The 22073-nt window shown below is 45.6% G+C and overlaps 1 protein-coding gene across 4 annotated transcripts in view; it reads left to right on the top strand.

Annotated features, from left to right (window-relative positions):
* The window catches only part of TENM1 (teneurin transmembrane protein 1), a 796361-nt gene that overhangs the window by 744319 nt on the left and 29969 nt on the right, over positions 1-22073 (top strand). For all 4 annotated transcript variants that reach the window (XM_040467962.1, XM_040467961.1, XM_040467964.1 and 1 more), the window contains 2 exons: positions 8437-8803; positions 10235-10745. In XM_040467962.1, coding sequence (XP_040323896.1) covers positions 8437-8803; positions 10235-10745 — 878 coding nt within the window. The remainder of the gene's footprint in view (positions 1-8436; positions 8804-10234; positions 10746-22073) is intronic.

Here is a 22073-nt window from a genome sequence, read left to right as displayed (position 1 = left end):
TTCATTGGCAATAATGTGACTTAAATGTCCGTTATTCAGATTGGGCAGCCATGAAGACAGACTATGCTAATGCATTTGACCGAAGGTTGAGAGGTTCCTCAAACTCCCCAGCTATTATTCAAAGAAACACAAGAGTGCGGATCTGAGAAAATGGGAAATCATTTGCCGGTTGACAAGTCCGTGTAATCCTGGTGTATTTCATCTTCTAATAATTTCCACTTTTTAAAAGCCAGATCAATAAGAGCCGTCACTCTTAAAGGTGTCATCATGCTCTCCAACTGCAGAAAACCAAACTTTGTCCAGACGGCTCTTTCACTCTTTTATAAATTTGAAGAAGCTCAGACAGTATCAGTGTCAAGAAACGAGAAGGCCATTTGAAAACTGACAAAAAGTGATGCTAACAATCTGGAGGTGTCAGTCCCGTCACCGTGTCTTCCCCAGGGCTGGTGTACTACAGAAGAGGTAATCATACATTGCCTGGAAATGCCTCCTGAAGAGGCCTAAGAGATCAAAATCAGAGTCGTTTTTCAAATGAACCATAAGGCTGAACATGCAAAGGACGGAGATTAGAGGTGTCGTGTGTGGGGTGGGGAGACAGGGCCTTTTGGAAAACAACTGGTTTCTGCAGCATGGGCAAACTTCGGAAAAAGAAGTTATTGGCATTCGTCGCCAATTGTAAAGTAGAGTAACAGTCGTGACATATGTTTTTGAGGCTCTTCCATGAGAGTTAATTTCTTGAAGTGGATGGAATGGAACAGAAATGGTCTTCTACTGTATGTCACTTGCAACCCCTTGCGGACACTAGAAAATAAAGGAAATGGAGCTAGCAAACTCCATGGGGGCAGGATCCAGTACGTCTTGGTTAGACTGGCTCCCTCGTGCCTAGCACAGTGCCTAAAATGGGATAAATAGATATTCATTGGCAGAAGAGAGGGAAGTAATTGAAGTAGCATGTTCCACACTTGGAATTGTACCAGGAATCCTGTCACAAATAACAGTGGGGAATCCAACTAATAAGCTAAAATATTAGCTGTGAAATTGGCTGACAAATGTATGTGAAATAATATACCCCGATATAAGCCAAATTTCTTGGAGGACACGTAGCTTAGAAGGATTCTTGAGAAATGGAATAAATGAACAGGGGGGAGATGGCTGGTGACATAGAAGCAGGGGAACTTTGAAAGACCGTGACTACTATGTGATTGCACTCAACAGTTCATGAGATAACCAAGAGAACACTGCGACACTTAGGGACCAGAAGAAATGCAGGCATGCTCCATAGAAGAATAAATAAATAGCTAGCCTTTACAGAGCTCTTTCTGTGTGCCATGCACTATGCTAAGTAAGTGCTCTATGGAGATTTTTTCAATGCCTATAATAAATGTTTGAGAAGATATTATTACTCTACCCAATTTCTAGATGAGGAAACTGAGGCTCAAGCAAGTTAACTGAGTTTTTCCAGCATTACAGAGCTAGCAAATAACAGACAGGATTTTACCTCAGGAAGTCTGAACTCCAGAGCCTGAGCTCCTAAACACTTCCTTTCACTGCATCTGAACCTTTTCCTACAAAGAGAGTACATAGCTTTCATCAGATTCTCAAAGAGTTTTATAAGTTCTAAAAAAAAAAAAAAAAAGAATGAGAAGCAGTGTTCCAGACTCTAAGTACCACGAAGGCAGGGACTAGGCCTGTCTAGGTCGGCACTCAGATGTTTGTCAGGTGGTTGGATGGATGGCTATATTAACGCATGAATGTAATTCACTAGCTGGCCTCCAAATTGTCTCTCCTGCATTAGTCTGGTCTCCCTCCAGCCTGCCTTCCAAACTGCAGCCCAAGTGATCTCTCTAAAGGACTGACCTGACTGTATCAGCCCCCCAACTTTCAGGACCTTCAGAGACTCCTCAAACAGTGTAAGTCCTCAGTCCTCAGCGTATACAGCCCTCCATGGCTTAGTCCAGGGACTCCCAACAGTGGACAGTTTTGCCCTTCAGGGCACATTTGGCTATGTCTGGAGATATTTTTGATTGTCCCGGTTCTAGGGAAGGTGCTACTGACATCTAGTGAATAAAGGCCAGAGACCCACGATGCACAGGACAGCCTCCCCACATCCCCACCAAGAATGATCTGGCCTCAAATGACCATCGTGCCTCAGTGGAGAAACTTAAACCTAGTCCCTGGCAAACATTTAAACTTCATTACCACCAGTACTCTTACCTTATGTTCTAGCAGCCCAGACCCGTGTTATTTTTCCCACTCCCGTATGGTTTCTTGCTCCTGTTTTTGTTCACTCTTTTCCCTCTGCTGAAGTCACTCCTCCCACGTCGCTTCACCTCCGTACCTTAGATGACGTTGGATTTTCTCTTCTAGGAGTCAATGCCCCAAACTCCCTCCTCAGTGTTCCCGTGTCACTCTGGGCATATGTGTATCATGGCACTTCACCACATTTACTGAGATGAGCTGTTTCTGGATCTGCCTTCCCTCACTTGACTATGAGCTAATGAGGAGCAGGGACCTATTTTCCTTCCCTCTAAGATAGCACTTGGCACCGAGTAGGCACCCACAAAGCATTGAACCGAAAGATGACAAATGACAGAAACAAAGACCAATCACTCAACCTCTAATAAGCTTTGACCTTCTCAGCCAAAGAGAACAGCTCTTAGATTGATTCAAATGAGGTAAAGGGGAAACCAGAATTGGCAAGGAGAACGTGAAGAAGTGCATCCACTCTTCTAGGTGAAGAATCAGATGACATAGGGGCTAAGAACACAGATCTAAAAATGGGGATGTCAAGAGTTTCTTTCTCAAGTGATTGCTCTAAGCACATAAAGTAATTATCTGGACAAAGAGCCTGACACATAGGAAGCACTCGATAAACAGTAGTTACTTTTATTAAAGGCTCAGATGAGTGGGCCTGTAATTTTGTAGATGCTATCGACTAGGATCAGTTCAAAGGAAGGGGCAGCACCTATTTATACTTAAAAAATAAGTCAATTTAAAGAAAAATATTAAGTCGGGGCAGTTGGGTGGCTCATCAGTTAAGCGTCTGACTCTTGGTTTCGGCTCAGATCACGATTTCGCTGTTTCATGGGTTAGAGCCCTGCACCATCGGCGCGAAAGCCACTTGGGATTTTCTGTCTCCCTCTCTCTCTGCCCCTCTCCCACTCATGCTGTCTCTGTCTCTCTCAAAATAAAGAAATTTGGGGGGCGCCTGGGTGGCTCAGTCGGTTAAGCGTCCGACTTCGGCTCAGGTCATGATCTCGCGGTCCGTGGGTTTGAGCCCCACGTCGGGCTCTGTGCTGACAGCTCAGAGCCTGGAGCCTGCTTCAGATTCTGTATCTCACTCTTTCTCTGACCCTCCCCTGTTCATGCTCTCTCTCTGTCTCAAAAATAAATAAACGTTAAAAAAAATAAAAAAAGAAATTTGGGGGAGAAAAAGAAAGGTATTAAGTCAATAATAGTGCAAGTGGTGGATGGGTGAGGCAAAATTCATAAAGACGTTATATGGGCAGCTGAAGTCTGGTAAACAGAACTGAAAGGGAACTGCATTGAATGCTGCGTGAACTAGGTTCCTTCTAGCTCTAAAGATCTATGACTTTGAAACCAGTATTAATATTAATCCCAATTACCATCCCTTACTTTGTCCCAGCACTGCACTGAGCACCTAGTATCACTATCTCATTTAATCCATGCAGTAACTCTCAGAGACACCGTCGTTAGCTTCTTTTCCTTGTTGCAGATAACAAAACCAGAGGCCCCTAGAGGGAACCTCATTTGCCTAGGGTTACACAGAGTACAAGAAGGAGCTGGCCTTCAGTCTTCAATACAGAGAGCCCAAGTACACAATGCTGTGTCTAACAGCGTTGGATTAAGCTTATAATTGAGGAATTTCCTACTTTAGTCTCACTGAGGGCTCATATTTAATACTGGTGTTACAGAGGTGCCTGGGTGGCTCAGTCAGGTAAGTGTCCATCTCTTGATTCCAGCTCGGGTCGTGATCTCATGGTTCGTGGGATCAAGCCCCACATCGGGCTCTGTGCAGAGCCTGCTTGGGATTCTCTGTCTCTCTCCCTCTCTCTCTCTGCCCCTCTCCCAGTTGCGCACACTCACACACACACACACACACACACACACACACAGTCTCTCTCTCTCTGTCTCTCTCTCTCAAAATAAATAAATAAATATTGTTTTTACATATGGATTTTTCCCCTCTAGGACTCTGCTGCTTTATATACTGTTAACTGGGCTCACAATTAGCTGGATCTTTAAACCAACCACGGGACTGGTTGACCTGAGAGTCAAGTCCCTTCAAGGCAAAGTTTCAATTAGCAGAGGAAGCCACAGGGCTGTCAAGGCTTGACATCCAGACCAAGAGCTCCTTTCTGCTCAGGGATACCTCTCAGGGAATGTGGTCAGGAGATGGGCACATTCCACCAGCTGGTGGCTACACAAATGACCTTCAATGCTAGTTTAGCATAAATATGTTGTGACATTTCAGACAAATTAATGTATTTTTACAAGGTGGGGCAACCACCACAAATTAGGCCAAATGGTTTGCCTGTAGGCCGGGTCACTAGGCAGAGATTCCAGAGCTTCTCTGCTGCTCGTACATCCCTTTCTGCTCCCCCCCCCCCCAAAAGAAATGTTTATTTCTCCCCAGAAACCAGTTGGATAAATGTCAGCAACCCTCAGGGATTAACCTTAGCCCTACCTTGGTGACACAGAATTCCAGGGTCTCTCTGCAACTGATAGATGCTGACTCTGACTGCTAGAACCTGCTCAAGGACTCCGTTCCATATGTTGTGTGGTATGGAAATGCCTCGGTAGTTAATATAGTGCTTCTGTTGTGTGGGTATAAAGCACCAGCTCCTTGAAAAATTACCTGGAAATGGGAGTATTGGACATGAGAAGGATATAAAAGGAACTGACAACCTAAGAGAGGGGAAAAGGTCCAGTTTGTGAACAGGCAGACCTTGGACTACTAAGTAGCCACGCATCTTTCATTTGAGCAGATTTCATAGACAAGCTGCGCAGCCAAATCAAATGGGAATTAAAGGGATTCTGTGTAGCTAGTACAGAAAGTGTTTCAGAACTGTTTCAGAAGCACAAAGGCCACTTTAGTCACAGGAAACTGCCAGAGGGTGACTTATTTGACAGAAAGGAAAACAAACAGACACAATGGCTGGTGTATTTTTGAGGCAATATTAAATCTAATAAACATGACACCGATGGTATTGACTCAAATCGGGTTGGGCAAGTTGGAGAATTTAACGGCTTATCTTCCAACTACCAGCCTTTATCTCAGAGGCAGCCTTGACAGCAGAGAACAGAGTCCAAAACATGTCCTTCTCTGACTCCTGCCAGGTGTGTGCCGTCCCCGGCCCCTGCCCTGGCCTCAGCTCTCAGAGCGGAGATAATTAGAACGTCATTTCTGCCAGCTTTGTTTTTTCTGGGTCACTGACTTCAGACTTGATCAAAATAGGAGTGCTATACTGAAATGAATTCATTTCCTCTTCCTCAGCCAGCCCCAGCTTATTTCCTGGGGGACCGTACTCCATAGGACCAGCTCACACAGACAGCTGCTGTACAAGAGCGATAGTGTTTATGGAGATCCAAAGAGGGGGCGCACGGCAGAGGAGTGGGCACCCTCCACAGCAGCAAGCTCTCACTCTCCCTCTCAGTGGCAGGGCGCTGACAGGCACGGGCCTCAGACAGACGTGCTGAGGAACACATCACAGCAAACTGCTCCGGGAGCTGCTAAAGCCAGTGTTTAATGTTTATCCAATGGCCTCAGTCTGAAAGGCTCTGTAGAACATGCATAACACAACTCAGCTTTCTACTCCATTAGCATTCAAATTCCTAGCTGCCCAGAGACACATGGTACTGACCAGGGAAGGCCAGTCTATGTGGAGGTTGAGGGCACGCAGACACATGCGGCAGAATGAGGTTGCTGGGTGTCTGGGAGAGACACTCCGAAACGGGGGCAGAGAGCCCCAAGTGGTACGAGAGGGAAGGCCAAAGACAACCTTTGTCTTTACAACATCACCAGTTGCCCTCCATTAAGAGACAAGATTAGAGGTAGGGCCTTATCTCACACTGACCTTTGTTCACTTCATTACTGACTGAATGTCAGGCCTCCTCCAGCCCGGGAGAGAGGGGGCCTCCCAGTGCAGTGGCAGTCCATATCTTCTTTTCAGACCTTTGGATTCAATGAGAAAAACAAAAGCTTCCTTGGGCTTTCACTCAAGGTAAGAAGAGTAGCCACATTACTGTTACTGTTTTGGCCAGGAATGAGCCAGATTTGTCTGCCTTTGTCCAACCCAAGAGAAGAGCCATACAGTATAGAGTAAGTGGGTGGTGGGGCGGAGAGTGCTGTAACACAGTTCTCGGAGAAGTGCCCAGTGATGAAGAGCTATCGAGGAGATGTCAAGGCAAGTATTGGGCTGACTGCTGTATCCAGGAAGGAACTAGAGTGGAGCCATGTTTGGTTGGCCTGTGTGTCCCAAGAGCCTAGCACACAGCACATGACACAAGACACACGACATGCACACACACGGACACACGCACGCGCGCGTGCGCGCGCGCACACACACACACACACCAGTCCTTTTGCCCCTCGTTGCCATTAACATGCCTTAAATCCATCGACATCTGTCCATCCCCCACTGTTACCATTCTATTTCAGGTACTATCATCCCCCACCTAGACCACTGCAGGAGCCTCCTAATTATGGGCCTGCCTCTTCTCTCACCTCCTCTTCCAATACGATCTCAAAAGCAGCCAGTGTGATTCCTCTAGAACCCAGCTATGTCACACTCTTGTTTAAAGCCCTTTAGTGATGTCTCACAGCCACGAGAATAAAGCTGCACATGCACATCCCTTCATTACCTGGTGTATTAGTCTGCTATGGCTTCTATAACAAAATACCACACACTGGATGGCTTTAATAACAGAAATTTATTTTCTCACAGTTCTGGAGGCTACAAGTTCAAGATCGAGGTGTTGTTGACAGCTTTGGTTTCTCCCGAGGTCTCGTTCCTTGGCTTGCAGATGACCATCCTTCTACGTGTCCTCACATGGGCATTTTCTCTACGCTTACACACTCCTAGTGTCTCTTCCCCTTCTTATAGGGACGCCGGTCCTGCTATATTAAAGCCCCACCCTAATGATCTAATTTAACTGTAATAACATCTTTAAAGGCCCTGTTGCCAAATACAGTCACATTAGGGGTTACATGAATTTAGGGGGACGCAATTCAATCCATAATACCTAGCCACTGTCTACCTCCTGATTCTCATTGCTCACTACTCCCATATGTTCAACATATATTAGACTTAGCAAATTATTTGTAGTCACCTGGATGGGCCACATGTCTGTAAATTCTGGACCATTATCCATGCTGTTCCCTCTACCTGGATGGCTTTCAACACTTCCCCCTCCCCACCCCACGCCATTTTCATCCCATTTCTCTCCTACCGGTCATTTCGGGTAGTACTTTCTCTGGGAATTCCCCACCTCCTGATTCCTAATCTGAGTGAAGGGCTCTCATACCCTCTCTGCTGTTTCTTTCTCATAACGTGGAGAGTCAATACCTAATGACCCTTCCAAGGGCTTTGCTAGACCATGAGTCACTTGAGGGCAGAGGATGTGTCATAGTATTCTTCTGAATTCCCAAAGCCTACCACAAGACTTAGCCCAAAGAAGGTAGTACTCAATGAAAGAACAGATCAACCCGTTTGCAAGGGACAGATGGAGTGAACCAGGTCAAGCTAGATGGCAGTACATTACAACCTAGGATCCCATATCACCAGCTGATAGATTGTGCCTGAGTGTTCCACAAGATGGATGCTATGTCTGTGCTAACGGAAGGTCCTGTCCCCAAAGGTTGCTGTTAGAGTAAAATCCAGTTTCTCCAGTACCATGTTTTCCAGAAGCCTCTATGACTTTGTTCTTCCATGTATCTACAGAATAGTAAGAGAGAACTGTATATCCTAGTGACACAGAAGCCCTAGAACGTTGGTCCTCAAACTTGAGTGTGCAGCAGAATATGCTGGAAGGCTTACTAAAACACAGATGACTGGGCTCCCACCCCCAGAGGTTCGCATTCGATACGTCTAGGTTGGGGCCTGAGAACTGACATTTCTAACAAGTTCCCGGGTGATGCTGTTGCTGCTGGTCCAGAGACCACATTCTGCAAAACGCTACTCTAGAGGATCCTTCTGGAATTATTGAAAATGAATTTACATTATGCTGAAAATAGTAAAAATGATAAATAGGTTTCCCCAGAAAATGTGATCAACCGTCCTCCCCCAGCTTTGCCAGACCAATGTTGCTGAAATTCACGAGATAGGGAAGCGATAAGCCAATTTTTCTTTTAAGGTAAAACTGCCCCTGGAAAGAAATTGTAACCTAACAGTGTGTGTTCTGCTCTTTTCGCAGGTGCGATTAGAGTGGCCAACAGACCTTGCGGTCAATCCCATGGACAATTCATTGTATGTCTTGGATAACAACATTGTGCTGCAAATCTCTGAGAACAGGCGCGTGCGGATCATCGCAGGGCGCCCCATTCACTGCCAGGTGCCAGGCATCGATCATTTCTTGGTCAGCAAGGTGGCAGTTCACTCCACTCTGGAGTCTGCTAGGGCCATCGGCGTGTCCCACAGCGGGCTGCTTTTCATCGCCGAGACGGACGAGAGGAGAGTGAACCGCATTCAGCAGGTCACCACCAATGGAGAGATCTCCATCATAGCCGGTGCTCCCACTGACTGTGACTGCAAAATTGACCCCAACTGTGACTGTTTCTCAGGTATGACCTTTTTAGCAATTCACCAGCTCCCTCTCTGTTTCCAAAAGAAAAACGCGCATCAGAAGAGTCAAAAGGAAACACAGAGTGTTGCCTGTGGACCCTGGGATAAGCAAGTGGAGAAAGCGATGGGTTGGGGTTACGAAGCCTAGTGTCTGGTCGTTGGTCTGCAACCAGCCGACCAAGTGATGCTGGGCAAGCCCCAAAACCTCTTGGGGACTCGCTTACCTCATCTGTTAAAGAGGTCACTTGTCTCGGTTTTATCACCTTGCTGGCTTGAGGATAAACTAGTGTAACAAAATCTTGATATGGTTAAGTTAAGATCACTATATGAATGTAAGATCATAACACTGTTTGTACTTTGGAGAAAAGGAAAGTAGGTAAAACCTGAATTTACTGATTTACCCAAGGCAAAACTCACTTCCCCTAAGTGACTGGTTTCCAAATTAACCGTGTTTGCTATTTGAAACCCAAAGAGACTAGAACAAGCTGTTTGGAGGACATAGGGGCAAAATAAACTCCCACAGTGGATGTTTCTCAGGACATCACTCTGCTACTTTGATCGCTTAAAACAAACAAACCAAAAAACAAACCTTTCTCCCTAACCTGTAGTGCCCTTTACTTCCAACTGAAATATATTTAAAAAAGAGCCTTTTCCCCCAAACATGGAGCAGATATTCCAGATAGCAAACAGTCCTCTAAATGTCAACCGATACATTTATTGCTGGGATGTGGCGATCCCTCCATGCTACCTGCAGTCCTGTTAAACTGCTCACCCAGGCCCGCATCATTCTCTTAACCTTTGCCTTTCCTTGGGCCAGAGGAATCAAGAGTGAGCAACTTGGTCAGTAACGACTTTGGATCAATATTTCCAATGTTTTCCTGGACAATTAGTTTTATAGTTATTTTGCTAACTTATATTTTTCATTCAGGGCAAATCTGATGTTTATTCCAGTTATCAAATTTGATGTTCTGAATAATTGCTGCACTTACAGACTTAGTGTACTTTGACAATGTGACCATGGGCATGAGCCAAAGAAGGGTCCTCTAGGCACAGTAGAATTGCAAAGTCCTGAGGCAGGTCCACAAGCACTGACACGCATGAATCGCCTGGACTTCCAGCCAGATTTCGTGTGGCTCCCATTATCCGCTGTTTTTTCGCATCTTGCGATACGATACTGAACGGCAGGGTAGAGGATGTCACAAAACCAGTGTTAACTGAGAGAATCGCATCTTACTGTTCGTCTTCACTGGTACTGACTCAAGAATTCTGAGGAAGTTTCAGATTTGTCAAGGGAGGGGCATGCAGAGAGTGTTGGTTCACTGGTTGTTCCCTTTAAAATGACTACTGATGCACAGCGATTTCTCTTTATGGCTGTGTTCTTAGAAATGCTTGCGATGACGATTATTAAAACCATGGTCTCTCTCTCACAGGTGATGGCGGCTATGCCAAAGATGCAAAGATGAAAGCCCCTTCCTCCTTAGCAGTGTCACCCGACGGTACCCTTTATGTCGCAGACCTTGGGAATGTTCGAATTCGTACCATTAGCAGGAACCAGGCCCACCTGAACGACATGAACCTTTATGAGATTGCTTCACCTGCTGACCAGGAGCTCTACCAGTTCACTGTCAATGGAACCCACCTGCACACCTTGAACTTGATAACAAGGGACTATGTATATAATTTCACCTACAATGCCGAAGGTGACTTAGGTGCAGTTACCAGCAGCAACGGCAATTCTGTGCACATTCGCCGTGACGCAGGTGGGATCCCCCTTTGGCTTGTGGTGCCCGGTGGGCAGGTGTACTGGCTGACCATAAGCAGCAATGGAGTCCTGAAAAGAGTGTCAGCCCAAGGCTATAATCTGGCCGTGATGACCTATCCTGGAAACACGGGGCTTCTAGCCACCAAAAGTAATGAAAATGGATGGACGACCGTTTACGAGTAAGTTTCTCATTCTCAGCGTAGGCTTTGTTAAGCTTTTATTTGAAATGGTATTATAGTGGGGAAATGGCTTAGTAATTGCCGGGGTTTGCATGCTATTTTCTCGTAAGAACCACAATAAAAAAAAAAAATCAAAAGTCACGGAGAAAATTTTACCTAACTCCTAGGGTTCAAACCCATTTCTCCAGAGCAGTTTTGCAGAGCATAATAGTAAAAACATAGATTGAATGAAGAAGCAGGTGTGGCACGGCAGGAGACAGGAATGAGATAGAGGTCCATGTACTCAAGAAATTTCCAGCATAGCCGGGAAAACAAGGTAGAATTTCATTTAAATAACAAAACTAAGAAAATAGTTCGAAAGCAACAAAGAAGCAGTGTGGCTTCACTAGTGTTTATTGATCCCTGTGGGGTTTCATGAACGAATAAATGAACGTGTGCCCAGCCCAGCCAAGCCCAAGTCAGTATAAGCTGCTGTGGGAGGTAATAGAAGTCAGAATATAAGAACTAGACCCTGGAAAGCAAGTGTGAAATATGTAGGGCAAACGCTGAACAGGAGTGGCTGCACTCCATTGCCTGCTTCTTTGAAATGTGGAGCCAGACACCCCTGTACAGGTCTGGGCTTCCTCGGTTTCCCTGCACGAGTCAGAGAATCTGGCATGTTGCAGCGTTCACAGACTGGACCTGGGATGGCTTTGTTTAACTGGGAATTAGCACAGGGTGTGTCTGACAGCAAGCTTCTAGGAGGTGTCACGACACGGAAGGAGACCATTGTCCTTGCCTTTTCAAGCACGGACAACCTTGTTTGCAGGTCAACTCACTTAGAAAGCTAGTCTGCCAGCCCTTGGCAAGCATCTTTTCCACAAAAGGGAATTGCTGAATTTTTAAGCAGTGCACTGAGTGAAGATCATCTCTGGAATCTGAACCCAGAGTCCGCAATGGCATTAAAGTCGAAAAGCGTGACAAGTGGAAATGTTAAGTATGAGGGGTTCCCGGTGTGACTGTTCTGTGAGGAGGCAGGCATCGTGAAAGGGCTTTGTCCAATCTCCTGCAAGCCTCCAGAGGAAAGGGACAAAACAATTGGCCTTCACATTTTGGATCGTTTCCCAAAGAAATGCCACTTATACAAAAAAGCTGGACAGCTGTTTTAGTTTCGCTTAGAAATACGTGTTTAGTTGTTGCTGTTGCAAGTCTTACTCTATTTTTTGAAAAATTTCTCTTACATCTTAATAAGAGTCATAAGAGCCCCTGTTCACTGAACCTTTACTATGTGCCAAGTAGTAGGCTAGGTGATTTCCGTACATCATTTTACTTGATTCCCAGAATAACAACATGGGATAGGTGCTCCTGGTGTGCCTATTTTATGGATGAGGAAACTGAGGCACAGAACGGTTAACTTGTCCTGGTTCACACAGATGTCCAGGATTCAAACTCCCAACAGTCTGTCTCAAGAGCCCAAATTTGTAAATACACTACCCTGAAGAAAGATAAAGTTTCTAATGAGAACGTCTTTTTCAAAAGTTCATGCAACATCCCACCGCACCTGAAATTAAACAACTGTTTCGAAAGCTAATGGTTGACTTCGGTCAAGCAACAAGAAATGGCTGAAGTATTAACTACTTTTCAAAATAACAGCTCAACCATTCATTCACTGAGTCATCGATTCATCACATTGTACACTTTACATATATACAATTTCTTTGTCAATTATAGCTCGATAAAGCTAGAGGGGAGAAAAACCAAAAGTAACCAGTTTATTCAACAAATATTTATGGAGCACCTAATTAGTGCCAGTCAGTATCAAGTACTCTATCCCCCTGGGGCTGGGGATACAGCTGTGAACAAAACAGATAAAAATTCCTACCTTCGGGGCACCTGGCTGGCTCAGTCCATAGAGCACGCAACTCTTGATCTCAGGATTGTGAGTTTGACCCCACGTTGGGCATGGAGCCTACTTAAATGTTTTTTAAAAAATCTCTACCTTTGTAGGGCTTACATTACGCTGGAGGGAGACAATAAAATGTACAGAAGTTCAGATGGTGATAAAGTCCTGTGGAAAACTAAAGCGGGGTAAGGGAGATCAAGAGAACGGGGCCGAAGGGGTTTTTATTTTGGGCTGCGTGGTCAGACAAGGCCTCACTAAGAAGGTGACATTTCAGTAAGTCCCTGTAGGACATAAAGGAGTAAGCCATATAGATATCTAGGAGGAGGGAAGAGAGAGAACATTCCAGGCAGAGAGGCTGCAGGGCCTTTGCACTTGCTATTCTTACTCCGTTCCAGTCACACTGGCTGCAGGTGAAGTGGCCAGGCCTACTTTATGTAGTACTCTGTAAAGACTTTGACTTTTATTCTGAAGTGAGATGTAGAACCACTGGAGAGGTTGAAGTAAAGGAATGATGTAATGTGACTTAATTTGTAAAGAATCAGTCTGTATTGAATCCATCAGACCGTCTGGTGGAAACAGGGGAGCCCGGTGGTGGAGAGAGGAGGGGTCTGCGATACTCCAGGCAAAAGATGACAACTTAGACCAGGGACTGAAGGCAGCAATACGTGGTAAAATGCTAAGTATATCTTAACGGTAGATTTAGCAGGACTTACTGATAGATTGGATGTGGAGTGAAGAGAAAGAGGGTTAGAGAGAACTCCAAAGGTTTTGGCCTGCGCAACTGGATGTTGGACTATTTATCAACACGAGGAAGAGTGTGCAAGGAATACATTATACTGGGCAGGAGATCAGGAGTTCAGTTTGGGATATAATCAGTTTCCTTAGACATCCAAGTGAAAACGTCAAGTAGACAATTGGCTATATGCATCTAGAACTGAGGGGAGAGGCTGGAGATTTCAAATTTGGAGATCCACATTTGGTACCCCCCAGTGGTTAGAGTGTATTCAAGCCATGAGATGGGATAAGAAGAAAAGATGATGACTAGACCTGGAGCACACCAACGTTTAGAGCAGAGAATATGAAGAGAAACCGGCAAGCGACCAAGAAGGACAGCCCAGTGAAGTAGCAGGAAAAGCAGGAGAGTAGGATGTCCTGGGAGCCAAGTAAAACAGGAAAGAGTGATCAGCTGTGTTAGATACTCTGGATAAGTCAAGTAAGATAAGGACTGAGAATCGACCATTCAATCTAGCACTGTAGAGGTCATTGTTCACCTTGAGAAGGGCAGGTGCCGTGGCACCATGGGGGACAAAAGCCTGAGCAGAGCTGGTTTCAGAGAGAATGGATATACACATGTTCACAGCAGTGTTACTCATAATAGCCAAGAAGTGTGAAGAACCGTTGTCCATCAGGACACGAGCACACAAACAAAATAGGGTACATCCATACCATGGAATGCTATTCATCCATAAAAAGGAATGAAGTTCCGACATATGTTACAACATGGATAAACCTCAAATACATTATGCTAACTGAAAAAAGCCAGTCACAAAGGACAAATATTGTGTGAAGTGTCCACAAACGGCAAATTCATACAGGCCGAAAGTGATTGGTGGTTGCCTGGGTCTGAGAAAGGGAATGGGATTTGGCTGATAAAGAGGATGGGGTTTATTTCGGGGGTGATGGAATGTTCTAGAAGTGGTAGTGATGATTGCACACATTGTGAATGCACTGGAAGCCACTGAATTATATACATTAAAGTTTATTTCTTGAGAAAGAGAGAGTGCATGTGCGAGCAGGAGAGGGGCAGAGAGAGAGGGAGAGAAAGAATCCCAAGCAGGCTGTCAGCACAGAGCCTGATGCGGGGCTCGATCTCACCAATGTGAGATCATGACCTGAGCTGAAATCAAAAGTCAGATGCTTAACCGACAGACCCACCCAGGTGCCCATAAATTGTATAACTTTAAAATGGTGGCTTTTATGGTATGTGAATTATATCTCAAGAAGAAGAAGATGATGATAGTGGCTGAGAGGAAGGAGATTGGAGACAATGAGTAAAGATTTCTTAGGAGTGCAACCATTGTGGGAAACAGTATGGAGTTTCCTCAAAAAAAAAAAAAAATTAAAAATAGAACTACCCTATAATCCAGGAATAATACTCCTGAACATTTACCCAAAGAATACAGAAACACTAATTCAAAAGGATATATGCATCCTTATGTTTATAGCAGCATTGTTTACAACACCCAAGATATGGAAACAGCCCAAGTGTCTATCGATGGATGAAAGGATAAAGAAGATGCGGTATGTGTATACAGTGGAATATTACTCAGCCATAAAAAAGAATGAAATCTTGCCATTTACAGCAACATGGGTGGAGCTAGAGAGTATGATGTAAGCAAAATAAGTCAAAGAAGGACAACTACCATATGATCTCATTCATAGATGGAATTTAAGAAACAAAGGAAAGCAAAGGAAAAAGAGAGAGAAAGACAAATCAAGAAACAGACCCTTAACTATACAGAACAAACTGGTAGTTACCAGAGAGGAGGGGGGATATAGTATGGGGATATAAAGAGTATACTTACCATGATGAAAAAAAGGAAAATTATTAAAAACTAAAAAAGATATATTCTTCGAACTGTGTTCGGGGGAAGCTTCGAAGGGAATACCAGGTTATTTAACCTTTGGATCAAAGCTATTGGCACCATTTATGGATCTGTGGTAACTTTTTTTTTTTTTGGATTTGATTTCAAGGGTAAAGGATGACATTGATATGGTTGCAATAAATTATGTGATGCATGTAAGAAGAAAAGAACTCTTCTGAGAAGCTTTGCTGTAAAGAGGAGCAGAGAAATTGGAGCAGGGGTAGGGAGAATGGGGTAGGCTGAAGGAGTTTTGTTCTTAATGAGCAACGTAACAGTATATTTGTATACCGATGAAAATGATCCAATAGAGAGGGGAGAAGCTGACAATGCCAGATAGAGAATAGAATATTGTGGTCAGATCAGGTCGTGCGCCTGGTTCCCACTGGCAGCACGTTGATGCAGGCACCGTGTGGCAAGCAAGATACGGTGTGTGGAGCCCAGGCCTGTTACCAGGACTTGACTGGCAGTGAGTGAAAGGTATCAACATCGCTGTCGCCAAATAATCAATGTTGAGCCTCTGAGAGGTGAGAAATGCAGGCATTCACAGGGGGGTAATTATGGAGTTTTATAGCCACAAAGTGACATTAGAAGATATTTTAGGGGCCCTTGCATGGCTCAGTCGGTGAAGCGTCCAACTCTTGATTTCGGCTCAGGTCACCATCTCACGGGTGGTTACTCCAAGCCCCATGTTGGGCTCTGCGCTGACAGAACGGAGCCTGCTTCGAATTCTCTCTCCCCCTCTCTCTGCCCCTCCCCTGCTCACGCTCTCTCTCTCTCTCTCTCAAAAAAAATAAAAACTTTAAAAAAATGTTTTAAAAGAAGTTACTTTGCAAATGAGGAAACTGAGGCCCAGATAGGGACACACTCACCTCTTCACAGTTGCTCACCGGTTGAGCCTTGAGTCAGGTCTTTGAGCATCCAGTTCAGTGTTCTTTCCACTACTACCCTCACTGCCTTCCAGAAAAAAGAGGAGGATCTGGGATTGTTAAGAGTGACCGTGGGAAGTCTGAGGAGCTAGACTTTCCCTCCAGGAGCAGGGAATGAGGAGTGTGATAGCACAATGAGAGAGAAAGGGGGCTAAATACCCACTTCTTCCTCCTCTCACCTTAACTCCAGCCAGGATTATGCTGAAACCCTCCTAACTGAAAAGCATCTGTGGAGAGAAAGCCCGTCTTCCTCCTGAAGCAGTCCATTCTGGTGCCGAACGGCAGTGCCCGATGTGACACTGCCCCTGTCCCTTCTTACCCGCACAGAAAAGCATGAGCAGTTTCCCACCCTGCACGACGTAATTGATTCTTCTTACGGTCTTCTCTATACAGAGTCTGACTTCTTTCACTTTTATCCTCCAAGGCGTTAAGCCAGTCCTGAACACTCCTTCGAGTTTTTCTCTGTCCTTCTGAAGCTGGGGAACCCAGAATTGGAGCCACTATTCTAGTCCAGGGTCAGAACCCTGCCGAGGTCGCTAGAGTATGGCTGGGCCGCTGCTGCCAGGCCCTCCTGACAAAACTCGAGCGTTGCTCCGAGGTGAGGAGGCTGCCTTCCGTGGCCAGAGGGGAGAGACTGTTTGCCAAGGTGGAAATGGAAATTCTGCTCTGAGGGGAGAGACAGAGAAGCAGAAACAGAAGCAAAATTTGGCAGGACGGAGGACTGCCGCGTCCAGGTAGCTAAGCCAGCAATCCATCCAGCTTCTGATTATCTGTGGCGATGGGGAGAAGAAATGACACGGATGACCCTGAACAGTGGGTCATCCAAATGGGATCTTAAAATGCATCTTGTGCAGTGGTAGTATGTGGGCTTGTATTAGGTAATGTGATGTTGTTTAAATAGTTCATTGATTTTCATAATTCCGTTTGACTCGGACCAGGCTCAAAATTGCACACCCCAAGTATTAGTACTTGATGCTTGACTGCCCCTACACATCCTGAATGTCATGGGGAAAGCTGACCACAGACAAATGGCTCACGGAGAGGTGACTGTCAAAGCAGGAATACCGACCAAAGGAGGCAATTCTGGCCCGAGGGGGCTGGCGGGTTCCTAATTGCAATGACCCTGCCACAGCGGGGGCCCACGGGAGGGGCCCAGCAAACACACAGCAGGCAAGCCTTCTTTGCCCAGGAGCCTGCAAGAGCGGCCAGGATGCCCTTGCCTGTTTCCCAAGCATTTCCCTGGCACAGGCTTCTATTATACTAAACTGGGAAGGTCCCAGACTGAGGCCAAAGCTTCAGTGTGTCACTGCTGCTGGTCCAGGCTGAGCAGATAGTTAGTTCCTCAGGCCCTGGACCATGTGAGAGCCGTCCACTCGAGACTGTGACTTTACATGATTTCTTGATCCCTGGTCTACTGTATTCTCTCTCTTTCTGGCCCTTGTTAGCACAACCCCCTGCCACCCCCCAAAAAAGCCATCCACTGACAAATTGGAAGGCCCTCATAATAGCTCTGAGTGCCTTCTAGGCTATTTTATAAATGCTCGATTTTATGGAAGGTGGCTACTGAGGGATTCTCCCTCCTCCCTGGTAAGATTAGAAGTAGAGGGGAGGGGCAAAGCAAACAAGCCATGCCTCTGGGGGATATACCTGCCTGGGCATAGGATGTGATTCCCATGGAGAACTGGTTATGTAAATGAATAATCAGTCTACACACATCAAAATGTTTCCAGTGTTTTCTAGAGTCTCAGAGTAGAGAGGGAACTAAAGCACCACGTGGTCCAGCCCCCTGTCTCCAGGCAGGCGAAGGATTTCAGTTAAACAAGAACAGAGAATTGTCAACCGTCCCTTCAGGTCTCCTGAGACAGAGACTCTCAACACCTTTGCTCAGTCACCTCTCCATGTATGTGCTTTATGCCTCATAAGGGATCAAGAATGAGCAGACAGAACTGTCGTGGGTCACGCTGGGGAGAACTGCAAGAGCGACAGGGAGTGAACAGAAGGAAGAGAGGCTACCGGCCTCCAGTAGGCCGGTAGGAAAGATTCCAGAGGCTGGTAGGAAGGATTAGCTGCAGCGCATAGGACATCTACATAGGCAGAGCCTGGCCTCCCGGTACCACCATAGCTGGCTCTGTCTCTTCTGTAAGCACATTGGCTCTTGTATCCACCCATCCCTTCTGTTTCCACTGGTAGCATTTTATTTCACTCACTCAACAAGTAGATGTAGCGAGAATCTACTCTGTGCCAGAGAAAACAGGCACGAATGAGACAGGGGTGCCCTCCCTCTATGGATAGGAGCTTGCAAACTAGTGAGGAAGACAAATCCCAATGATGGGCCATCACAGTACACTGAATAAAGGCAAGAGGCCACCATCTTCCTACACAGACGAAGGCTGCAGCCTTCCAACATGCCTTCCTGCTCCACATATCCCCTTCTAAGATCTGCTGCCACCAAAGTACTGCTTTCATCACACTCTTCTCTCCCTAAAAGGCTTCTATGCCTCTCCACTCTCTACTGACTACCTGCTTTCCTTCAGAGCCTGGTACCCCAGTTCCCCTCTGCTCTGGTTCCAACATGCCTCTCAACCTTATCTCCCACTACCCTCCTAGAGGAACCTTGTGCCCCAGCAAGCCAGTCCTTTTTTTTTTTTTTTTAAGTTTATTTTGAGCGAAAGAGCAGGATGGGGCAGAGAGAGAGAGAGGGAGGGAGGGAGAGAATCCCAAGCCAGCTTCACAATGTCAGTACAGAGCCCGAGGCGGGGCTCGAACCCACGAACCACAAGATCGTGACCTGAGCTGAAGTCAGACGCTTAACTGACTGAGCCACCCAGGTGCCCCAACCCAGTTCTTTTAAAGGACATCCCAGCCACCTGCATGCTTTTCTTCATACCATCACCTCTCTTTGGAATGCCTTCTTCTCCACTCCCATCTCTACCTACCAAGAGTTGAGCGTTACCTACCTTCTAGAATTTAAATACCATCTCCTTCTCTTCCTTTTCTGTTCAGCCCAGCTGGAAAGACTTCTACCTCCTCTGAGCTTCTATAGCTTGTTTACAGAAGCACATGGCAATATTCTGGCATTAGAGTGATTTGTGTGAATGTCTTATCTGCCCCGCTAGGCTTTGAATTTCATTCAGCACTGTACCTCTGGTACCTCACACAAGACTGATACTTATTGAATAAAGGACAAGTGGAGATAGAAGGGCATTATGGACTTGGAGCCGAATCAAAAGAAGCCAAATGAAGTTATTGGTGAGGAAGGGGACTCCAGCATTTTCCACAGAATGCTTATATTAGGTTGGTTAGGTTTCTGGCATAAGAAAGGGAAAACGGTCTGTTTTCCTTTAAAATATAAGTCATGAATTTCCTTCTATAATCTTTAATATTTTCTTCAAAGCAAGGTGGAGGAGCTTCTAGTTTTTACGCTGCATGGTTTAGCTGTGGCTTAAATTATCCTCAAGGGAACAGGGCAGGCTATCCCTTATGAGAAAATATCAGACCAAATATATTTTTCATAATGTGTAAATATCACCCTACCCCAACGAAACTATGTGCACCCCCAGGACCAGAATGAATTCTGAACTTCCTTTACAAATGTCTTCTTTGCTCCAATGGGGGCATGCGCATGCACACACACACACACACACACACACACACACACACACATCCAGGTGCACGTGGTGTATCAAGGTGCTGAGCAGAACAGGAGTTATACTCAATTCTTCACTGATTGGTGTCCTGCGAGACCCTCAATAGTGGAATTCTGTAAAATCGCGACAGGAAGGGACGATCTGATGGCAAATCTCCTCTTACTAGACCCGCTTCTGATGACTATGAAGACTACAGTCATCACCTGATCACACAATTCACCAGCCAGCATTCGCAGGCCTCGTTAAGCGAGTGCTACTCTGAGCCACGAGAAGGAGGGGCTTGCTACCATGTTGTGGCCTGAGGGGATGGGTTGCAGCATGTTGGCTTGTACTCTGCACCAAAGGATGCAGGCACCAAAGGGGAACACACAACATAAGAGGTTTTGATTAAACTTGTATCTTTGACATTCAGTCTGGAAACATGCATTCCCCTGTGACGGAGAGAAAAACCTCAAGTAAGCCATAGGAAATCAAAGGCTCCCTTTATTTCTTATCCACTTTTGAGCAATCTTTCCAAAGTTGTGGGAATTATGCACTGATGAGTACTTCCGCCTGTCACTCTTCCTTGGGAAGTGACCCCACGGAAGAGAGGTGGGCGATATGTTTAGACCTAGGACCATACAAATGACAGAGACACCACGTGGAAGATAACACCAAATGTGATTGCTAGGACTGACTGGCAGAACTGGGGTATGTGAGTGTGTTGGATAAAGTGCTTCAGGGCTATTTTGGGGGTATTTCTTCCTTCATTTTTATTGAGATATAATTGCCACACAGCACTGTAGAAGCTTAAGGTGTACAGCCTAATTACTTGACTTCTAATATTGAGAAATGATTACCAAAACGAGTTTAGTTAACATCCATCATCTCATAAAGAGAGAGAGAGAGAAACAGTTTTTTCCTTCTGATAAGAACTTTTACGATCTGCTCTCTTAGCAGCTTTCCTATATACCATACATCAGTGGGAGCTACAGTCGTCATGTTGTGCATTACATCCCCAGTATTTATTTACCTTCTAACTGGCAGTTTGTGCCTTTTGACTACCTTTCTTCAATTTCCCCACCCACCCCACCTCTGGTAACCACAAATCTGATATTTTCTGAGTTTGGTATGTGCGGTTTCTTTTTTGTTTTAGATTCTACACGTAAGTGAGATCATACACTATTTGTCTTTGTCTGACATATTTCACTTAGCATTACGCCCTCCAGGTACAGTGCTTTGTTTATGATAGACTTAAAGTCAAATATGCATTTTCAAGAAGGATGCATGTCCAGCCATGGAAAGGAAATCAGGCAATATAACTTTCGAGCTACCCAGCAACTGGGAAGGGCTATGGGAAATTCTACCTGATCCCCAACACCATTGTTTCTTTCACCAGAAAAGGATCAGGCAGCCACCTCCCAGCTAGATCTTTCCAGGTAATCACAGTCTTATCCAGCACTATTTATCTTTCCTCTCCAAATGTCCTCCTGTCAATTTGGAGAGTGGGCATGGGAACAGAATATGTAGGAACATGGCTGTGCTCTGGGGAATAAGCTTTTAAATGTATAATCTCAGACAAAGAGCACCAGTGACTGAGCTTAAAAGGTGTCTGGAGGAGAAGGGTTTAGGAAACCAGAGTTATCCACTGGCCACTGCTAAGTCTCGTTGGAATTTTTGGCACTTGTACCTCTGCTTATGGATGGCTCGGATGGCATCTGATCTTGTCATCTTGCCCTGAGGAGTGGACACATCCACTGCCCTCCCCTTTAGATGAAATCTTGCTTTAAAACAAGAGGCCGGGTGACAGAGAAAGAAGGAAATTGCCCCAAGCTGGAAAGCCTGTTGGGAACTTGCATGCATAGCATCTTAAGTCAGATTTCCTGGGGGAATGACCATGAGTGACCTTGCCATGATTTGAGGAAACCACTTAGAAATCAGGAAGGGTAATCCAATGAGGCAGAGTTGCTGTCGATGGATGTGAAACAGAGAGGAGCTGTCTGCATAATCCCGGCTGTGGGGCCCCAGTCTCCCTTGTGAGGAAGGCAGCTTCCTTCTCTCTGCTTCTTGGAAACACTTTGCCGCAGGGAAAAAGCAGCTTGGCACCCTGGGATGATTAAAGGTAGACGTTATTTTCCTATCCTGTAAGGAAGACCAGGCAGACGGGTTGAGACCGTGCTGGGCACTCAAGCCCTTCCATGCCTCTTTCTCATCAGGGGCCTGGGATTTGCAGCCACAGAGCCCCAGAG

The sequence above is a fragment of the Herpailurus yagouaroundi genome, unplaced genomic scaffold (assembly GCF_014898765.1).
Source record: "Herpailurus yagouaroundi ecotype Mexico unplaced genomic scaffold, PumYag 67641, whole genome shotgun sequence".
Classification (NCBI taxonomy): domain Eukaryota; kingdom Metazoa; phylum Chordata; class Mammalia; order Carnivora; family Felidae; genus Herpailurus; species Herpailurus yagouaroundi.
This window is presented reverse-complemented; position numbering and strand designations above follow the sequence as displayed.